Source organism: Alligator sinensis, unplaced genomic scaffold (assembly GCF_000455745.1).
Source record: "Alligator sinensis unplaced genomic scaffold, ASM45574v1 scaffold78_1, whole genome shotgun sequence".
NCBI classification, from domain to species: domain Eukaryota; kingdom Metazoa; phylum Chordata; order Crocodylia; family Alligatoridae; genus Alligator; species Alligator sinensis.
In genome coordinates, this window is record NW_005842171.1 from 1,998,204 (window position 1) to 2,021,188 (window position 22,985).

At 41.1% G+C, this 22,985-nt stretch overlaps 2 protein-coding genes across 11 annotated transcripts in view; one reads left to right on the forward strand and one right to left on the reverse strand.

Annotated features, from left to right (window-relative positions):
- Window positions 1–21,372, forward strand: part of OGN (osteoglycin) — a 35,945-nt gene extending 14,573 nt beyond the window's left edge. For both annotated transcript variants that reach the window (XM_006025877.3, XM_006025878.3), the window contains exons 4-7: window positions 10,335–10,493; window positions 12,601–12,803; window positions 15,426–15,521; window positions 15,657–21,372. In XM_006025877.3, coding sequence (XP_006025939.1) covers window positions 10,335–10,493; window positions 12,601–12,803; window positions 15,426–15,521; window positions 15,657–15,827 — 629 coding nt within the window. In that variant the 3' untranslated portion in view covers window positions 15,828–21,372. The remainder of the gene's footprint in view (window positions 1–10,334; window positions 10,494–12,600; window positions 12,804–15,425; window positions 15,522–15,656) is intronic.
- Window positions 1–22,985, reverse strand: part of CENPP (centromere protein P) — a 320,121-nt gene that overhangs the window by 256,377 nt on the left and 40,759 nt on the right. The gene's annotated exons all lie outside the window — the stretch shown is intronic.

The following is a 22,985-nucleotide window of genomic DNA, read 5'->3' on the forward strand; positions in this document are numbered from 1 at the left end:
CGGGCTCTCGCAAATGTGAGCCTTGATCATTTTTTCAAAGATTTTGCCAAGGATGGAGGTGAGACTGACTGGCCTATAGTTGCCCGGGTCCTCCTTCCTCCCCTTCTTGAAGATGGGGACCACACTGGCCCTTTTCCAGTCCTCCGGGACTTGGCCCGTGCACCACGAGCGTTCAAATATTCCCGCCAGTGGCTCTGCAATGATGTCGGCCAGTGCCTTCAGCACCCTCGGATGGAGCTCATCCGGGCCTGCCGACTTAAAGGCATCCAGTTCTTCCAAGTGACTCTGCACCATCTCAGGGTCTACGCATGGTAGTCTGGCGCCTTGCTGCTGCCTCTCTACAACCCCAGTGAGAGACTTGTCGTGCCCCTTGCTTAGGAACACTGAGGCAAAGAACTCGTTGAGGAGTTCAGCCTTGTCCCCCCTGTCCGTCACCAATTGTTTCTGCAGGTTTAACAGGTTTTAAGTGAGAAATGTTGTAACTCGAAATGTTGTAAGTCGAGGACTGCTTGTATTTACTTGGACTTTAAAAAGGTTTTCAACACAGTGTCCAATTCTTACAAGCAAACTGAGTAGCTGTGATGTGGATTGTCTTTACAGTAAGGTGGGTGAAAAACTGGCTTATGGGATGCACCCAGAGAGTGGTGGTGGAAGGGGCGGTTTCTCCCTGGAGAGACGTGGGCAGTGTTGTCGACCCAAGGCTCTGTCCTTGGACTGGTGCTGTTCAATATCTTAATCAGCGATTTGGATGAGGGGGTTGAAAGCACTCTGTCCAAATTTGCAGACAACACCAAACTATGGGGTAGAGGTAACACACTGGAGGGCACAGAGCGAATCCAGGTGGATTTGGATAGCCTGGGGAAGTGGGCAGATCAGAATAGGATGCAATTTAACAAGGATAAGTGCAAGGTTCTGCACCTGAGGAGAAAGAATGTCCAATACACCTATCGACTGGGAAGTACCATTCTGAGTACCACGGCAGTGGAAAGGGATCTCAGAGTCCTAGTCAACGCAAAAATGAACATGAGTCACTAATGTGACAAAGTAATAAGCAAGGGTAACCGTACTCTTTCTTGCATTAGTAGGTGCATCACAAGCAGGTCTAGGGAGATGATACTTCCCCTCTATGTGGCATTGGTTAGGCCGCAGTTGGAGTATGCATCCAATTGTGGGTGCTGCACTTCAAGAGGGATGTGGATAACCTTGAGAGGGTTCACAGAAGGGCTGCTTGTATGATTAAGTGCCTGCAGGTAAGATCCTATGAAGACAGACTGAGGGACCTGAACCTCTTCAGCCTGTGCAAGAGAATGCGAAGAGGTGATTTTGTGGCTATCTACAAACTCATCAGGGGGGTCAGCAGGGAATAGGGGATACTCTGTTTAGCAGGGCACCCCTCAGGGTTACTAGAAATAACACCCACAAACTAAAGGAGAGTGGATTTAGATTAGATATCAGGAAGAAATTCTTTATGGTGAGGGTTACTAAAATATGGAATGGGCTTCCAAGGGAGATAGTGCTTTTCCCTACCTTGGAGGTGTTCAAGAAGAGATTAGACAGGCACCTAGCTGGGGTTATTTAACCCCAGCTCTCTTTCATGCCTAGAGCAGCGGGGTGGACTCGATGATATACAAGGTCCCTTCCAAACCTAGAAATCTATTAAATCTGTTACCTAAAAATATAAAAGCAACAGATTATTTAACAAGGTCACAAACTAAATTCATATGAGACTTTAAGTGGGTGGTTATAGCCCTCCCAATCTCCAGATGTTCTCACAACCAATCCACATACTGCAAAATATCATCCACAACTAGTCTGCATTCAATGCAAGTAGCTTGCAGTAAGCCTGAACTAAAAAAAAAAGCGCAAAAATACACCATCAAGCTCCAACAAGTGACACACGAAGAGAAAATTACCATCGGGGTACTTATGGCACCAGTTCACAATTTCTTGGAGTCAATTAAATGAACAAAAGTATAAAAATAAGCAACAGCTACTAAATGAAGCCCAATGCTATCTGCCAAGATTACAGAGTAGAAGGACATAATTCAAGAGCATCATTCAAGACATATTAGCTGAACTTAGCAATAACCTAGCAGTCATTTCAGGAAGAATTCACTGGTTATGGGTATGAAAAAAATACAGACTGACCAAAAAGGGATTCTTGTCAGATGAACATCAATCAAAAAACATTAATACCATCTGTGCTATAGCCAGATTCATAAGGAAGATGACAAAAAAAGAATGTCTTGGCATTCAAAAATTTCTAACACTTATCCCAGCTACATAGTTGGTCCAATAAAAGCTATCACCCTAAGAAATCTTTGCCCCTCATAGTAAAGAACATTTGATTAAATGAACCAATTTGAGTAAAGCCATCTGTGCTATAGCCAGATTCATAAGGAAGATGACAAAAAAAGAATGTCTTGGCATTCAAAAATTTCTAACACTTATCCCAGCTACATAGTTGGTCCAATAAAAGCTATCACCCTAAGAAATCTTTGCCCCTCATAGTAAAGAACATTTGATTAAATGAACCAACAGTGCTAGTAAAACTGGTCTCAAAGTAACAGAATTATTTTTGTAATGATTGCATATTCCATGATTTTAAGGCTGTGAGATTTAATTTCAAAGCCATCCTCTGACATAGAATTATGCCCTACAATCCACATTTTCAAACAGAAGTTCCTAGTCTATGAAGATGTAAGCCAAGTGAAAACGCATAAAATATTTTACAGAACTGAAACACAAAAGGTCGTAAAGTCAAACTGCTCTGTTCCAAGGAGTATAAACATCAATACGATGCTATTTCACTGATAAACATCTTAAATGGACTTGCCCCTACAACCCTAAAGTCTCTCTCAAAGTGTCAAAAGCTTTAAGTGGGATTCCAGAAGTCTCAGGTACATCTCCACAGACCTTGATGACTGTTCTGTCGATAGCCTGTTTGGTCTGTGGAATAACATACTGACTTTGACCATTAATATGGCATCCAGGCATCTGATTCCACCACTGTAATAGCACAGGTCCCCCTGGTACATGTGGTAGCTCTTAACTCATGCCAAAGGTAACCATCTGTGGCAAAGACTTTTCTTAAAGGACTATGACATAACAGTGCAGCAGCAAAATAGTTTCTCTTTTCCAATGACAATGCAGCTGCAAAGTATCACCGAGAAGAAGTTTCCAGGTAGTGAATGACCTGGTTCATCCAGGTCATTTCTGCCCAAATACTAAGTCTACTTGTCTGCTGTAACAACTTTGTCACTTACGTTACAAACAAAATTGCCTGCATCTGGCATGGCTTGGGGACTACCACTTTTGCTGCTGAGTCAGAGTCTGGGGTAAGGAATCTCTTCCTGTCCTGCATATATGGATTGTTTTAAATTGCTATCACCCACTGATGCAGAGGATGCGCTTGGAAGGATGAAAACACCTCACTGTGAACTGGACTTATACCTGTCTTGGCTTGCAAAAGCCATTTAAAGAAAACTGGAGCATTGCTGGCAGGGGTTGTCAGTGCCTTCCTTCAAAAGGGCAAGGTGACAGACACTCTGAGGTTGTGATTATCAGGCCCCTGTTCAAGAAGTCATCACTTCATGTTGACTCCCCATCCAGTTACTGCTGTGTCTCCAACCTCCAGGTTTTAGAGAAGGTCATTGGACAGGTAGTATCCCAACAGTTCCAGGCACATCCGGAAGCCGTTGGTTTCCTGGACACTTGTCAATCTGGCTTTCATCCTGGATATAGCACAGAGACTGAGTTCATTCCCTTGATCAAAGATCTTCACCAAGAGATAAACCAGAGAACTTGTACCCTGCTGATTCTACTAGATCTTTCAGCAACCTTCAATATAGTCAACCATGAGGTGTTGATAAAGTGTTTACATGACCTGACAGGCATTCACAGGACAGGTCTAACTTGTTTCTGCTCCTTCCTAGCAGGGAGGTTCCAGAGAGTAGTAATAAAAACATGCTCATCTTCCCCTTGGGACCTTTCCTGTGGGGTGCCCCCCAGAGCTATATCTTGTCTCCCCTCCTTTTCAATATGTATTGGGCTGCTGGACAAGACTGCAGAGGTTTGGAGTAAGATGCCATCAGGATGCTGATGACACTCTGCTCTAACTCTCCTCTTCTGACCCTGGCCCCATAGTTGCCATTCTTTCCCAAGAAATAGTAGTTGTGGACTGGATGTGGATGAACCAGTTGACACTGAATCTAGACGAAACAGAGATGATTATGATGAGCAGACTACTTGAATTAGGGGGGTGGGGATTGGGGGGGAGGGAGGGGGAAGACGCAAGGCATGGGAGACAAAGATACCTACCATTGTTTGGGTTCAGGGTTCCCCTGTCCTCTTGTTTGCAGCCTCGGTTATCCTGGATCCATTGCTGCACGCAGATCCTCAGCTAGGCACACTTTTCACAAGCTCCTTTCTTTTACTTTAATTTGACTGCCATCACCCATGCCTTTGTAATCTCAATGCAACACTACTGCAATGCGTTCTATGTAGGGCTGCCCTTAAAAACTACCCAGAAGCTGCAGCTAGTACAGAATGCAATGACACCTTCTGATGAAGGTTCATGGATTCATAAGGGGCTGGAAGGGACCTTGTGAGGTCAGAGTTCAGCCCCCTCGCCATGGGCAGGAAGTCAGCTGGGATCAAGTGATCCCAGCAAGAAAAGTATCCAGATGTTTTTTGAAAGAGTTCAGAGTAGGTGCTTGCACCACCTCTAGGGCAAGTCTGTTCCAGACCCTGGACACTAGCACCATAAAGAACTTTTTTCTTATGTCTAGTCTAAATCGGCCTTCCTGGAGTTTATGATCATTAGACCTTGTTATATCCCTTGGGGAGCTCTGGTGAACAGCTGTTCTCCCAGGTCCTGGTATACCCCTCCTATATAATTGTAGGCTGCTACCAATTCACCCCTGAGCCTTCTCTTTTCCAGACTGAAGAGTCCCAAATCCCTCAGCCTCTTCTCATACGGCCTGCCCTCCAGGCTTTGGATCATATGAGTGGCTCTCCTCTGGATTCTCTCAAGCTTTTCCACTTCCCTCCTGAAGTGGGGGGCCCAAAACTGGATGCAATACTCCAGTTGCGGCCTCACCAAGGCCGAGTAAAGTGGGAAGATGACATCCCTGGTTTTGCTTGAGATGCATCGGTAGATGCATGCCAGAGTTTGGTTTGCTTTGCCAGCCACAGCATCACATTGGTGACTCATTCATCTTGTGGTCAATCAGGACCTCAAGTCTCTTTCGGTCATGGTGCTAGTGAGCGTAACCCTGCTGAGCTTGTAAGTGTGTTGAGGGTTCTTCCTACCGAGGTGCAGCACCTTACACTTCTCAGCATTGAAGGCCATCTGGCTTTGGTCAGTTCACCTTGAGAGCATGTCCAAGTCGGCCTGTATTCCCAGCCTGTCCTGCAGTGTGACCGCCATTCCCCATAATTTGGTGTCATCTGTGACCTTTGCCAGTTTGCATCTGACTTCTGACTCCAGATCATTAATGAAGATGTTAAAGAGTACCAGCCCAAGTACCAAGCCCTGAGGGACTCCACTGCTCACCCTGTGCCATGTTGATTTGCTCCCATCAACTAGTACTCTTTGGGTCCAACCCCAGCTAGCCATCGGACTGTAAGATGATCAAGGCCACAGTTCTCCAGCTTAGCCACGAGAACATCGTGGGAAACTAGGTCAAAGGCTTTCTTGAAATCCAGATATATGACATCCACGTCATCTCCCTTGTCCAGGGCTTGTGTCACCTGGTCATAGAAGGAGATGAGGTTGGTCAGGCAAGATCTGCCAGTCACAAAGCCATGTTGGCTGGCCTTCAGAGGCTTGCCATCTGTTGGGTCTGGTGTTGATGGATCCCTTGACAATTTTCTCCAGGATTTTTCCAGGGATGGCCATCAGACTGATTGGTCTATAATTCCCTGGGTCATCCCTCCTCCCTTTCTTGAAGATAGGGACCACGCTGGCTCTTTTCCAGTCTTCCGCGACCTCGCCTGAGTGCCATGAATTTTCAAATATCTTTGCTAAGGGGGATGCAATGATGTCTGCCAGCTCCTTCAAGACTCCCGGATGCATTCCGTCTGGGCCTACAGACTTGTGAATGTCCAGATTCTCAAGGCGTTCCTTCACCTGATTCACATCAATTTTGGTCCTGACACCTGCTTCCAGGCTGGTTTGTGTCCTTTCTGACAGTGTGATCCCCTTGGGAGGGTGAAAACCCGATGCGAAAAAATCATTTAGGAGATTTTTTCTTGACTGTCAGATGTCAGCTGCCCTGTTTGATCCCACAGGAGCCCAATGTTATCTTTGTTCTTTTTTTGACTTCCCACATATCTGAAGAAGGACTTTTTGTTGTCCTTGATCCCCAAAGCTAGCCTGAGTTCGGTTTGTGCCCTGGCTTTTCTGGACCGCTCCCTACAGGTGCGGGCAGGTGCTGAGCTTCCCATTTTCCATTTTGGTGATGCTTCCCATTTTCCAACTGCAGTAAGCTTCTCTTTTGAGTTTAATGAGGTCCAACAGTTCCTTGTTCAGCCAAGGGAGCGTCCTTGCCCGTTTATTACATTTCATGCGAGATGGAATGACTTTCCCCTGTGCCTCAAGGATTATGTTTTAGATGGGTGAATGTTTAAGATGGGTGACCAAAAGCACCTAACTTTATGCTCTGTCTGCACTGGCCCCCTATAGCTTTCCAGGCACAATTCAAAGTGCTGGTTTTGACCTACAAGGCCCTAAATGGCCTGAGCCATACATGCCTAAGGACCACCTTCTCCCTTATGCCTACTGAGGACAACCTCCTACAAATACATTCAGCACACTAAATCCTCTTGGTGAAAAAGCATTGGGGATCATGTTCTGCAGCTGCACCTCAGCTCTACAACTCCCTCTGTTATGAGACTTGTCAGAGCCCAAGCTTGCACTGCTTCCAAAAGATGTCCAAGACCTTCCTATATGAGCAGGAAAAACCAGGAGAAGATTTTGTTTAGGGGGGGAGGGTCTCTGTCTTATCTTGATGTTCTAATTCTTTTAAGTTGTTTTGGTCCTCTTGCCACTCTCCTATTTTGTTTTCTTATGGTAAGCCATCCTGAGACTTCGCAGAATAGAATGGTTAGAGATGTTTCCTCTGGCATCTCTAAACCAATAAATGGTAGATGCCAAGGAATGAACTGAATAAGGAATAGATCAGGAGTCAGTAATGTTTTTGGCAAAGGTGCCGAACACCCCAACCTCTACCCATGACTTGACTTTGCATACAAGAGGCAGACGGCGCAGGACCTGCAAGGGCCCAAATCCTAGTTGCTGGTGGTGAGTGCATGTGTTCCTCCAGGCAAACAGCGGAGGAGAGGCCAGACCTGCACTGCCCCAGGCCCCTTCCCAGCCGCGCGCCCTGAGGTGCACGTGCAACTGCTACTATGCTGGCACCAGGGCTCCAGACCCCAGTGCCCCATCCAGGCTCCATGGCGGTGGTGGCTACATGCATGCCTCAGTACACATGCCAGGGCAGTGCGACCCTGATCCCTCCCCCACCATCCAACTGAGGCACACGTGCAGCCTCCACTACCACGGAGGCTGCCTGGGGTTCTGGATGTAAGTGCAGCTGTTTGCAGCCTTCCAGCTGCCTGCCACAGCTGGCCTGGGCTCTGGACAGCTGCTTCCTACCACAGAGTCCAGGCTGCTTGCAGCCTCCTGTCCACCTGCTGCAAGCAGCCTGTGCTCCACAGCTGGCAGCAGCTGCCCAGAGCCTGGACCACCCATGGCATGCCAAGTAAAATGGCCTCATATACCATACTCTGGCGCACGTGCTAAGGGTTGCTACCCCCTGGAATAAATCACTCTAGAGGAGTGGTTTTCAACTTTCTTGTATTTGCGGACTCCTAAAAAATTTTGAATGGAGGTGTGGACCCCTTTGAATTGTAAATGTGGCAATTCACATACTTTTGATTGATCATAGTTATTATTTGTGGACCCCACAGACAGTCTGATCACAGGTTGAAAACCACTGGTCTACAGATATCCAGTTCAACGCTCTCCCTCTATAACATTCACTTCTGCCACTGCCAGAGAAAGGATACTGGGCTAGATGACCTATTAGTCTGACACAATATGGCACTTCTTATGGTCTTATGTTGGGAAGAGCAGCATCTAAATTGAACGAACAAGCAGTGTCTCCTTACTCTAATATTAAAACCTCCAACTATGTGCATTAGAACTTCTACAGTGCAGTCTTAGTCCGCCTGGCCCAGCCCAGTGTGGGTAGGAGCTGCCTCAGTCCCACAGGGCTGAGCAAGTCCTGGGGAAGAGGCGGTGGTGGGCCCGTCCTGCCTGGACCCAAAGCCTCCATCTTGCAGGCAGCACTGTGAGCAGGCAGGCAAGACTATTGGTGTTGCACAGGCAAGTGGGGCACCACAGCTCCCTGCTGCTGAGCCCTACCCATTGTACCTGGGGTTGTGTGGGTGGGCTGGGGAGCCGGGCAGCTGTGGCACAGGTGGGTTGTGAAGTTTTTATAGTATGGGGGGGGGCCCTCAGGAAAAAACAGGTTGAAAATTCCTGCAGTAATTGACAATTTTATTCATTAAAGATGTACATTTTTCAATTTAAATAAGACTAGCAAAAGTGTTGAATGTACCATAAAATCCAGAGATACTAAAACAGTGTTTTTGATGGGAACCTACCATAAGGCTTCCATTCAGCCCATCTGAATAAAATATATTGCACTGCGCATCACACACAGTGCCCCTCAGCACAAACTTTTTTTCAAATCATGGTGAATTGAATACTTTTCAACTTCCTCTTCACTTCCACAGCTAAGCCGTGCTTTTCTTTCCCATTTCCAATGATTCCTGTTTCTTCATTTGCCTTAAATGACTGGCACCCATCATTGAACAGGGCCAAAATAGTTCGCCCATGATCCCTCTGTCTCACCATCACTCAGCCTGTTGCATACAATTAGTGTGGCTCCATGCGGTGAAGCTGGATCAGACTGCCCTGTGCCTCATCTGCAAATAAATTTTGGCGGAACCCAGGACTCATGACAAAAACACCCAGTTCCAGTCATAAATGGGTGACCAATTGGCAGATGGATCCTTTGCAGTGGTTATCTGGAGTACACACATACACTGACGACTGCTGAGACATGGGGTACCATAGTTTGAAATGCTGTTTGCTCTGCTGTAGCCCCTTTTGGTTTTAGACTAATATTATGCATAGGGGAAACATCATGCATCTGGGACCAAGAAGGCAGTTTTCCTTAAGCCTTACCGGGGATGACTGTTCTTCTGGAGTGGTTTAGTACCTGCTGAGGTGCTGGGGCTTAATGCCCATTTTATGGAAATGGGAGGCTCTTCCCTAGCTTGCTCCTACAGCCATATGGCTGAGGGCAGGTGAAACTTGGAGGCATCTGAACCCCAAGCCTCTGGGCTTGGGCCTGCATGTAAGATGCCTGCCAAAAGATGTTAGAAATATCTGGTGGGGGTGAAGGATGTTTGCTGGTTGTAGGGTCACTTATGGTTCTGGACTGACTCATGGATTTGGACTTCGATTTGGCTTGGAACACAAAAATTAAAAAAAAAAAAAAAAAGGTTTGTACTACATATAAGTAGGTATAAAACAGCTGCTTAAAAGTGTATTATGGAGTACTTGTGCTAAAACTTGTAATAGTTTCAAAGAAGGTAAAATGCATCAATTCTAAATATATTAAGTCTATGAGTGCCTGTAGTAATTTGCATGTTTATTTCAAGGTCAGGGTTTTCAAATTTGCTCATTTCCAGGTGCCCAGGGAGAACAGGGTCTGACACTAAGGGGAAGGGGGAGGGGGGGTAGGAGGGGCTGCAATGAGGAAGAAGCTGGTGGTGGGGCAGAAGGCAAGGGGGCTACCAGACCACCCAGATTTATTTTCCCTGATGTATCAGTGGGAGGGGGACAAATTCAAGCAAACTTCCAATAATTGAAATTCTACACCTAGAAAATTATAACAAATTTATATGTTTTCCATATATAGAATCTATTTATTTGGGGGGGGGGGGGGTTTTTTTTTTTTTAGGGTAATTTTACATTCAAGTAAATATGGTAATTGGGAAAAAATGTTGTGTTTAAGAGAATACTTTATCCCTGGCTGAAGTCAATACTGTGTGTAAAAAAAAGAAGATAAATCGTAGTCCTCAAATCCTGGTCTTACTATCTGAAGAACAAATGTATGAAACCTTAAAAGAAAAGGAATCTTAAACAGGTATTATAACTCACTGAAAACTTGTTTTCAGCATCCCAATTTAAAAGGACTGATAGCCCTTCTTTTAGCTGTCTCCTGATAGCAGAATATCAAATTATTTGCTTTCAGATTTGCCCACTTGTCTGCTGTGTGTGTGTTTAAGTGGTTCAGTATACTGTGAAGAAACTGACATTGAATCTGTTCCCCCTCTGCCAAAGGAAACAGCCTACCTTTATGCACGATTCAATAAAATAAAGAAGGTGGTAGTCTCAGATTTTGCTGATATTCGTAAGTAATTATTTAAAATTTAAATCTTGTGGTTAAACTGATATTAACTAACATTTAAAGTTCAAATATTTTCTAGGCTGAAAGATGAAACGACTAGAGAATTTGTCAACTGGTAGCAATACCAAAAGAGAGGAGTTCTTATGATCTATTTTTGGGAGGGGAGTGTTGCTTTTTGTTTTATTATTTTTTACTTCAATGACCAATATTTGGAAAGACTTTGAAGAATCAGATCTTGTAGTTAGTCACCAAACAGAGGATAGAAACAACATCCAGGATTACCTGTGTTCAATCAAAGCTAACACATACAGCATGAATTATTGATCATAGGTTGTAATATGCTGCCAACAACACTCGAACAAAGAACCGTTTGTAGGAAGAGCTCATTAAATTACTTTAAACAAAAAATATGTTTAGTGAAATCATAAACTGTACACACACTGAAGAAAAAAGGAGGCCCTAATTCAGGGGTGGACAGAGTTACTCACCCTGGAAGCTACATCCGATCCTTCACTGAAGTTCAAGAGCTGGATGGGGGAGGGAAGTGTTCTGAGCAACCGAGAGCGAAGGTGACCACCCCGCCACCTTCCCTCTAGTCCTGCCAGCAGCCACTGGGTCCTTGCCACAGGACTGGGGTCCTTGCTCCACAGCACTGAGCTGCTCCGGCTTTCCCCTCGGGGGGGCACACCGCAGGGTAAGCAGCACGGTTGCAGCCCCTGCCCCGGCATCCAGCACCTGAGCTGGTAGTCCCAAAGGGGAGAAGTCGGTGTGGCTTATCCACTCTGCCCCAGTAATAAATAAAATGATAATAAACACCTACTTCTTCATACGTAAATACATTACGTAAAATTAAATTAGAAATATTTCAGCATTGCAGATTTAACAATCAAAATGGTAGAAGGTACCAGAATTATGGTTGACTGTGTAAAGTTAATCCAGAACCCTTCGCCATACATGTAACACAGTACAATTTTATGCTGCTGCCAGGTGCCTCATTCAACCCTGTATGCAACACAGTGAATGGGCAGTTTCTCAGGTGGTGGGCAGCTCCACAATATAGGACAGCTCCATGCCTTATTAACTGCATATCAGTGTTTAAATGGTGTGAATACAGTTATTAATTTCATTCTAAGCTTTTCTATGGCACTCTTCACTATAGAGTAGTCCAGAAGGCAGATTGATTAGACCTGCATAACTATGGGAGGTAAGATAGTGATATTTCCACCTTTTATGCAAGAAACTGAGACAAAAGTGTGAAAAACTGTCAAATGTCTACTAGCTTGGCGTGTCTAAACAAACACTGAAGGCCTGAATTTTTACATAAGACTTTATGTGCAGAGCAACAGCCCTACTCACTTCAGTGGCAAATGCTCAAAATTTCTATAAACTGGGCCCAATGTGAAAAATGGTGCAAATTACTTGACTGGGACACCACACAGGAAGTTAGTAGGAGAAAAAAAAATAGAACTTAGAGGCACTTACACACATGCAGAGAGCCTGCTCCAACACGCTGGAAATTCAGCATGAAAATTGATGCAATCTGACAGTCACACGCATCATGTGTATCAGTGGCACAGCACATTTCCGTGTAGCAAAAATGGCGGCAGTGCACTTTGAAATAAAACATGTTTGATGTGCTTTCGTTCAAAGCACCCCACCGTCATTTTCTCAGCACAGCAATCTGCCGTGCCACTGATACATGTGCCATGCAGGTGCTTTTAATTAGCACAGCTTGCTAATTAGAAGTGCCCAGTGCCTCCTTGGGAACACATGTAAAAATGCCCTTGTTTTCCAGGTTGATTTTCACCTGACTTAAAACCATGAACCCTTCCTTTTATCTTTTTGCTGACCTCTGCTTCAATTCACTACACACCTTTCCATTTCTACAAGTGAAGCAGGAGTCCTACAGAAAGCAGAAACATTTTTTATGCCACCACAAAGCACCATCCATTGAGTACAAAGGATATGAAGTTTATAACAAACTGAGAACAGCAACTTTTTAATTAAAAGTGTTGAGGAAACTGCACTTGTAGTGATGGTATGTTATGCCTTTGTTTTATTTTACTAACAAAAAAATAAAAATCAATACTTAGATTTTTTTTCTTTGTAGCTACCTTAAAGAGAATTGATTTTACTGGAAATATGATAGAAGTAATTGAAGATGGAACTTTTTCAAAACTTCTGTTATTAGAGGAACTTTCACTTGCTGAAAATAAGCTTGTAAAGCTTCCAGTTCTGCCTCCTAAGCTAATTACGTTTAATGCAAACCACAACAGAATTAAGAGCAGAGGAATCAAAGCAAATGCTTTCAAGGTAAACAGAAATGATAAAAACTGGAGTAACTGAAATAATGTAAAACAATATCTATAGTAGTCTAGTCATTATGGTATTAAATTTTGTTTATTCTTATTTTTAAAAAAACTAAGTATAAGTGTAAGAATTTTTTTTTCAGAGTCTTAGAATACTACACTTTAAAGGCATTACCTTCATTAGTCTCAAACCACCACTTAGAAATGCTAGCACCTAGTTTTGTGTCATATTTTTTACTATGGAAAAATAAACAGAACAATTCTTCTGTTGCAAAGAAACAGAAAGTTCACAATAGATCAGAATGTTTTTGTCACTGGATTCCCATTCGAAATCTCTAAAATATCTTGTGAATAATGTGCAGGTATTTGCAAGTAACTACTGTGTAACACTTCACTCTCTAGGAGATCTTGCCTCATTCTGGTTGCGGATCACTTCATTATAGAATAATATCAGTTGTATCAATTGCTTAATAACATCAACTGATTACGGGTGCATATGAGTTCCCATATTAAGCCTACTCTTTCCCCCTCCACAGTTCTAGACCTAGGCAAACAACCCTCCACAGTTCTAAGACCTAGGCAAACAAGTATTATTTGCTTCCAAACTGATGTCAGATCTGATAATCCTTAACCTTTCATTAGTATTCCACAATTGGTATTCCATAAACTAATTAAGAAAAATGGTTGGCTGTCATCATCACGGAGTAGACTGGGTAACGTGATTGAGAAGAAACTTATCTTTTTGTGATTTTTAACTCGGTCTTAGAAGATAATACTCAAATGACTAGCACACATATGTATGCAGCTCAAACTTTCATATGGGAATAATTCTGCAGTTGTGGAAAGCTATTGCATTTATTCATTATGAGTTACAGTAATATTTTATAAATGAACAATACAGGGCTTGATTTGATTCTAAGTGAGTACTCACATATCGCCTTGATGACACAGCAACCAAGGAAAATATGCTGACAGGGGCCAAAATGAGAGGACTTGCAGTGTAAGGCTCAGTAAACGTATCACGATCCCTTTTTATACTAGGTTATGATTGCACTGCCTTTAGTTTAGGAAAGGGGTAGCTCAAGTATTCAACTACATATAATCAGATATTTATATGGTCGCACAGAGAGAAAAAAAACACATCTTAAGATTCATAGAGTACCATCCATCACAACAAAAAATATTTAATGAGAAAGTAAATTTATGGGATTTTAAACCATCTCCAAGTTACTACCTTTTCATTTTGAATAATCACTTGGTTTGAATGTTCAAACCAAGAAAATCACAATTGTCTCAAATTGTTTAAAGCAAGTTCAAGTTTTACACAGAACTTTTTATTAAAAATGTTTCAAAACAAATGGAAATGCATGTTACAGAAAATGCTTAATATGTTAGTATGTTTTGTATTATGCGTAGTACTTTCAGTAAAAGAAGTTTCATGCTGGATACCTTTATGAACATTCATTAGGAATGCACGGATAGGGATTTTTGAGGCTGATACCAATAGCCGATGTTTAAGGAGGCATATCGTCCGATACCGATCCAATAGAGCTGCCTCCAGGTGGTAAGTCCAGTGTAGTGGAAGGGAAGAGGGGAGGGAAGGGGCATGGGAGGGGAGCAGATGAATGCCCCCCACAATGAGGGAGGGGACAGGGGCAGAGGCAGGTGCTACTCAGGGGGATGGAGAGGGGCGTGGGATGGAGGTGCGTCTCGTGGTGTGTGGGAAGCTCTTTCCACTGCTTGCACCCCAGGAGGGCAGGGGGGCATATACCCCTGGATCTGCATGGTGGCAGCTACAGGGTGGAGCCGGAGCTGGCACTGTGCAGGGGGCTGGGCTCAGAGTGGACTCTAGGAGGGGTTGCAGCCACCCCAAATTTTGCCACAGCTCTGCTCCCGGTCCCGTGCCACTGCCCGGCGCAGCCCTGGCTTTTCCCAGCGCTTGGATGGAGGTGGGGCATTCAGCCAGGGTTGAGCTGGGCAGTGGCACAGGGCTGGGAACAGAGACGTGGCAAAATCTGGGGTGGCTGCAGCCTCCTCCCAGTGCCGCTGGAGCCTGCTCCAAGCCCAGCCCCCAGCGCGAAGAGCCACACAGTGCCGGCTCCAGGTCTACCCTGTAGCTGCTGCCCGCTCCGCGCTGCACAGATCCGGGGGCACACGCTCCCCCACCCTCCCGAGGTGCAAGCAGCAGTGGGAGCTGTCTCCCCCCATGAGCTGCAGCCCCGTCTTGCGCCCCACCCAACCCGTCTGCCTGCCCCTGCCCTCTCCCTCACCACGGGGGGGCGGGGGTGATCTGCCCCGCCACGCCCCTTCCCTCCCCCCCTCCCTTCCGACTTACTAGCTGGAGGCAGCCCCTTCCCTCCCACGCTGCCGGCTCTGCTCTGTGCTACACTGTGGCTGCACACAGCACAGGGCCAATATCCAATATAGACAATTTTCTTCATGTCGGTACCGATCTGGTATCGGATCGAAGTACTGGTGCACCTCTAACATTTATTGACTAAAATTATAGATTCAGAAGTAAATAATGAAATCTTTATTACTAGACAGGAACATGAGTTATTAAACTGCTAACAGAATAATCAAGACAACTCATGCTAACATATTTCCTCACACCTCTTTCCTACAGAAGCTGACCAATTTGTCACACCTCTATCTAGGACATAATGCACTAGATTCTGTACCTCTAAATCTACCAGAGAGCCTGTGTATTCTGCACCTTCAGGTATTCTCAAAATATTCCTGTTATTATAATGCAAAGAGTATGACTAATAATTTAATTTAAATTCAACCCTATGTAGCTTTTATATAGGTTCTGAAGGTGTAATAAATTCAGACTAACCTTGTTTTGTTCTTGCAGTTTAACAACATAACTACAATCAAAGATGATACTTTCTGCAAATCTAACAACACACGTTATGTCCATCCACACATGGAAGAGATAAGAATGGAAGGCAATCCAATCATCTTGGGAAAGCATCCTAATGCTTTTTCCTGCTTGAGAACGCTGCCTACAGGAGCATACTACTAACCACTGCCTACTCAATTATATATGCTATAAACTTAAGTATGATAACAGAAGATCATTTTTGTTTCTGAGTTTAAATGGTTGCATCCTCTCCCTTTTTAACAGTGTTTCTCTACGTACTCAAAGAATATTTAACCATAATATAAATGTATTCTAGTCTGGAAACTAACTATGTAAAAATGCACTTTTTGCTTACCATTCCCAATACCACACATGTTCAAAATCGTATGGTTTTGACAGTGTAAAAAATAGTCTGCAACTTGCAATTCCTAGGTTTGCAAACATTCTTTATTCAGAGGTAGAGCTATACAAAAATATTGTTTGTATTTTTTCCAGGCTTGGCAGCAACCTGAAAAGTTTTGATTTCAGGTTGACACAAAAGAAAACTTCCAAGAAAGTGTCTAAATGCAACATTTTCAGTCATTTCAGAAATTTTTTCCAGCAAAACTGATGCAAATCTTTCAGTTGAAAACAGTTTCTTAACTGAAGAACTTTATCAAGCTCTATTTAGAGATATCATTCCTTTCAGTTAAATGTTTTAGTAGTAATACTCCTGTGACTATAGGTTGTGGGTTACTTTTAAGTTTGAATTACTTTATTCTTATTAGCGCTGTAGAGCCAACATAGTAAAAAGAATGGTATCCTGGCCTGTGCATCAGCACATTTGTTGACCTAATTCCAGGCACCAGCACAACCCTGTTTTCAATTAGCCACATTAGGATTACAATGGTATAAGAACACACAGACTCTCATAATGAACCATCTTTAATACTGATTAAAATACATTAACTTGACAGAGCATTATTTTGCTAAGGATTTCCTTTGATTTCATTTCAGGAAAAGTAGTTGAGCTTAAATAAGGTTTAAGTAAGCACAGAAGTACTATTGTTTTTAATTTTGTAAATAAAATATGTTGCTAAGGAATTCACTGAGAAGAAACAAAAAGATTTTTTACAAGAGTCACTCTTCAGAGTAAATTTTTTTTTCAATTATTTGAAAACTGCAAAAATACTTTGAATAAAAATCAAAGTTGATTTTATTATCAAGTACAGAACCACGTTTAAAAAAGTAACGTGAAATTTAATTAACACCATTTAACCCTCAATTACTTTAAGACCTAGGCACTACCTCTCATATTAACGATCAGGACTTCTGACAGTCAGCTCTCATTAAAGCAGAGATAATACCCTAGAGATATTAACTCTAACAACATTAATACACATGTTCAAATATTTTTTTCTTTCAAGTGATTTGTTGTTTGTTTTAATAAAAATCTGGAGTGAGCTCATATGGCTTAATTGCTTCAGAAATATGAATGCCAAAACAAAAAAAAAAAGCTACATGGTTAGTACAAGACTTTCCTAGGCAAGAGATAAACATAAGAAGCTTGATGAAACATAAGAAGTTCTAAATTCCCTAATAATATAATAACTAGCTTAAGATCTTTATTAGTATAGTTATTTTAACTTCAGGCTTATAATGCAAGATTTAGGGGGGCTGGTATTTCTAAAACTTATTAGTAACTTTTTAATTTTACATTTAGTAAAACAATACATCACTGTGCTGTGGGGCATTAAAAACTGGACAGTGAATGCTGTCAAGTGTCCCTTAAATGCCTCCGATACCTCCGTATTTACCTGAATCTAAGATGACTTTGAGTTTAAGATAACCCCTCAATAATTACATTCTAAACCTGGAAAATTGTAAATTTGTTATAATTTTCCACCTCTAGAATTTAATTATTGGAGGTTGTCTTTAATCTGTCCCCCTTACTGCTATGCCATAAAAGCTGTGGCAAACAACAGGAAAAGCAGAGCTGGGGTAGAAGCAGGGGTACGGGAGGCAAGCTACCTGCCCCCACCCGTTGCCCCCCTGGTGCCTGCCCCCTCACCCCTTTCCTACCCCTTGTTTCCCCCCACCTACCTCCCCCTTACCCCTGCGCCTGCTACAGCTGAGTTAGACTCCAGCTAGGAGCCATGAAGGGCAGCTCCACAGGGAGCCCAGCTGGCTGGAGACCACAGCAGCAGCATGCAGATTCCTCCTTCCCTGCCTGACTCCCTGTCAGCAAGGCCGACAGACAAGGGGAGGCAGGAAGTGGGGCTGGGCAGACGTTGGAAACAGTAATCTATATGCTGCTAATGCTGTTCCTACCCCAGCTGGGCTCCCTGCACAGCCACTTCTCACAGCTCCCAAGTGTGATACTTTAGTCTAAGAAGAGGCTTTGTTTTCCTCATGATGAATGGGGGTGGGGAAGGACAACCTTGTCAAGTAAAGTCAAGTAAATACAGTATGACTATGAACATGTGAGTACAGAAATCTAACAGACTTTTTAGTAGTGTCCAAATCAAAAACGTTATTTGGGTTGGTATGTTCTCCTGAAAGAAAAACATGGTTAGAATAGTTTTAAACATGGAAAGCCACAGGATCTTTATGCCTCTGCTCTGTAATTTAAAGTAAACTTAGTACCAGTTTAAATTCTCTACTTTTAAACATGAATTTATCAGTCTACTATGCCTTTAATAAGTTTAGAGAGTTAGTGTCTAAACGTTGTATTACCACTTTCTATTTAAATATATTAATGACTCATGAAACGCTGATGCTTTAATATTTTTGTCCCATGTAAAAATATTTAAAATAATTCCACAGCAAATGAAATTAAATTCAAAGTTCAAGTCAAAGTGATACCAAGAGGAAAAAGGAAACAAACAATCAAACAAACAAACACTATAAGGACACTCTTTTCTCCTTATAATGTCAATTGCTTAAGATGAAGAAAACTCAAATAAACAATAGCCAGTGTACAATACTGTTGCATGTGTAGTATCCCAGATCTTGCCCTCATTATAAATCATTAATAATAAACAAAGTTTTCAATAAGACCAAAAATGATTACAAATGGTCTTTACACTGCTTTCCTAGGATAATATCATTTTTATATATTAGAAAGCTATATTAAAATTACACTTCAACTGCCATTAAAAGCTTAATTTATAAAATGTACTAGATATTAGCAGTTATGCTGATTTCAATTAAAGGCAAGTGATATTCTCTGAAAACCATAAAAGTGCATTAATAATGCACAATAATTAATTTATCCATCCCACCTAATAGTAGTTTAGCTCTCCAGATCCCTTAAATAATATTAATATGGCTGTAAAATGAAGGGATTTTAAAAGATGTGTTAATAAATAAAATCTGCATCGCAAGCTTACTTCCTTCATTAGTAATCATATCTTATGAAGCTGAATATGGATTTCTTGCCCTACTGATTTTTTTAAAATGAAAGTTTAAATTACTGTTCTCTTATCAGTTCACTAGCATCAGTTAAAATGTATCAGCAGAGCTCCCAAAGCAGATCTGATTATTTAAAATTTTACAAGTCTACATTAGCATATTATGAATTTATGCCATCCATGTTGCTGCACTGGTGAAAATCCCTAATGTAGACGTACTTCATTGCTACTAGGGGACGGCAGGAGTATAAATCAATTGGTTTAACTACCAATAATACAGTATTAACCCCAACAAATAAAAGGTAATGTACAAGACACCTCCTCACCCCTTCTGATTATACATGTGACATTTTTGCGGAGCATGGGCAGAAGTAGGTATAAAAAAAGTCAGTGCTATTTTTTAATTTTTCCTTTTATAACCTAGGAAAACTAATTCTACAAGGTTACAGTACTGTTATAATTTTTAAACTATAATGCTTAGCAGTTTCATTAAAAAAAATGGACCTACCTGTTTATCATATCTATTTATATATCTTGACTTCTAGAGAAGTCAGCCAAAGACATTTTGGGGTTATTGCTCATTGCTTGCTTTAAAATTATAGGTAACTATATAAACTGCGACCGAGATGTGACTTATAAAATCTAGCACAACCATCAATCCTTAAATTACTACAGTTTTTACATGCAGTTCATCGCCTGTATAAAATGCATTTATAGCAACATTTTTGCACTCGAGGGAGAAAGTGTTTCCAAAAGTGTTAAACCTCTCTCACAAATATAGTTAGTCCAATAAAACATATAACAAAAACACTTTTCCTAACAGAAATCAAATGTGTTTCAATTTAGTTAACAAAATCATTACACCTCTTAAAGCAGAAAGTTCTACGAAAGAACAAAAACCAAGTGTGGCTGCTACACATCTCAAAGAAAGTCTTAGTATGGAGAGGCAAGGATTTCTTAGGGTGATGTCTTTTATTAGACCAGCTATGTAGCTGGGATAGTATTAAATGAGCTTTCAAATGCAAGACATTCTTCCTCAGTTCTCTGATCACAGGGAACTAGGCACGGCATAGTCACTATGGCTCTCTGTAATCAGACCTGAGGAAGAATGTCTTTTATTTGAAAGTTTGTCTAAGTCTATCCAAACAACACAGTTGGTCCAATAAAAGATTACCAACCTAAGAAATCGTTGCCTCACACAGAATTTCTGGACCACTACAGCTACAATATTACTTTTACATTACCATTGGCATGAAGAAACATAATAGGATGGCCACCTATTTAGGACATTTGCCAAAAACTAACATTTCTCATGGCTACCCAACCATTACTATTCTAAATAATCTTATAAAATATTTAACACAAACAAAAAACTGTAAACTAGCGATTTGGGGGACAGTCTCCATTCACTATCATTTCATTCTCATCAGCCACATTCCCCACATGAAATAATCTAACATCTCACTCTTCAGGGTGGACCACCCCAGCACACAAATGCACACCATAAGCAACACTGTTAAAATTTACATATGTGAACTTATAGCAAAACGCTCCAGTGTGATACTGTGGAAAGTCATTATATGGGGATGGTGTCTGTACCCTTGTGATACTGTCAAAGATTCCTAAAGTATGTACAAAGGAATATTTATTTTTAGCATAAGGTATCCCTTTATTTTCAGATGGGTGCTAACAGTACTATATTCACTGTTTCATCCTTTCCCAAAGTCTATTAGCAAAGAAACAGAAATAAACTATACCATGGGTCATGTTTTCACCATTTCCTATATCATGCCTCTGGACCTTTTACTGCCTCTCCCACCTTCAGAAATACTCTTTATACTTCTACAAAAAGCGAACTAATTCTCTTAATAGGTCTACATTCTTCACATTTAGTAAAATGTCCCAAAAATGTATGCTTTTTCTAAACGCTTTTGTTATAAAAGCTGTTAAAAAAAAAGAACATTATACTTGTCATAGAGAAAGATATTTCTGGTATATCAATAGCAAATCATCATAAATCTGTGATCTTCACTACTCAGTAGCCAGCATTAATATTTTGCAATCTAAATACCAGTTTACCAGGACAAACAAACTTTTCCCATCTTTTATTATCCAAATGTCTATATACACATTCTAAGGACTAATAACATATCATTGAACATGGTGGCTACAAGTACTCCATATTTCCCTAATCCTTCTTTTCCATGTGAGAGCCCTTGAAAGAACAATCAGAACTGCTCTTATACTATGGCTTGAAGTACTTCAGGGTGGATTTATCTGAATAGCTGCTGAGAAATATAGGATTAAAAAAAAAATAACACAATCTTTACCCATCTCACTCCTGCTCCAGTACACAGTTGGGAGGTGCAACAAAAATGAAAAAGGTTGAGCATTACATGAGTGAATGGTTCCATGAATGCATGAGAGAAACAGCACGGAAAAGTCACGTTAGAAGAGTGCAACAGAAAATATTACGAGAGAAAGAATTATTCTAAACATATGAAAAAGTAATGGTACATATTAGAGTTTAGGTACTGAAAGACTAAGGTTCATTCACAGTACAAGGACTGTTTGGAAGAAGGAAGTGAATAAGAAAGCTGCCAAAGCTTACCGAGGGAACTATTTAAGATGGGTAATATTACACTTGGTGCACAACACATTTAATAAGCATTTTAATAATTTTAAAGAAATTATCAAGAAATCTATTATCCTGGAACTAAAAAGAGTGCTGATAAGTTAGGTAATAAAATTTCCTCATACCTTTTATAATTATGCGTATTGAAATTAAATAAGGGAAACACGTCACTCAAGTACCTATTCATGTCATAATAAAACCAAAAATAAACAAACAAAACCAGAAATACCTCTAAGAAGGTCCAACCAAGATAAGTTATTAATATTCTCTGAAAGACATCATCCAACTTTATCTTTGAACTTTTAAGGTATTGATCAAAGTAAAGGAAGTAACATGACTAGAAAATTTTTCAGGATTTTTTCATCAAAAGTGGAGCAACACAAGAGTCTACATAGCATTCACAATTCTATTTTATGCCTTTGACATTAAAATTAGTGATTTCCTAACCTGTCAAACTTAAATCATTACTTTCTCTAAAGAGTATTAAAAAACTTTATACCCTCCAGTCTGAACCAAAATACACAAAACCTCCTCAGAAGACTCTCTCTTTTAAATTTTAATCTATTGCTGCATGATGTCAGTAATGTAGGTTTTGAGCGGGGAGGGTGGTTGTTTTGTTTACAAAAGTTCTTTTCTGTCAAACTCATTCACTGGCATTATAGACAGATATTTTCATAGTTATAAGTATCAAGCCATTTTCTAAGTATGTTATTAGAATAATATTATGTATCTTTACATACAGTACTTAACTGCATGTAATGGAAGTTCATTAAGACATGGAATGAAATTACTATAGTGCTTTTGTTTTTTATTGTTACTTATATATATTTTTTTATTGTCTAAGGAGTTCTGTCAAATAAAAAAAAGCAGAAAAACATTAAAGTTTATTTCTTAAAAATGAGACAAAGGAGAATACTGAAATAACTATGTTTGGGATTGTCAGGATGCATCCTAGAAATGCAATTATTAGCAAATTTTGGTTTTTAAAAAAACTCTTCTTTCAGAGCACAGCTATAGTATAATTCACCTGACCATAACAGGTTAAGATGGGAATCAATGCAATTGCTATACTGATCCTTACTTAAAAACAAGCAAGCAAGCAAGCAAACAAATATATGTTGGAAGCTTACAACTAATCACAGTTCTTCCACTATGGTTCCTGAATTAATTTTACCCAAGTATGCATGCTCATACCATTTTAAAGACATGCATCTTATCTTTACACATATGGCAAGTAATCGTGCATATATGAACAGAGGTGTCATCATAATGAGTAAGACAGATTTAACACTA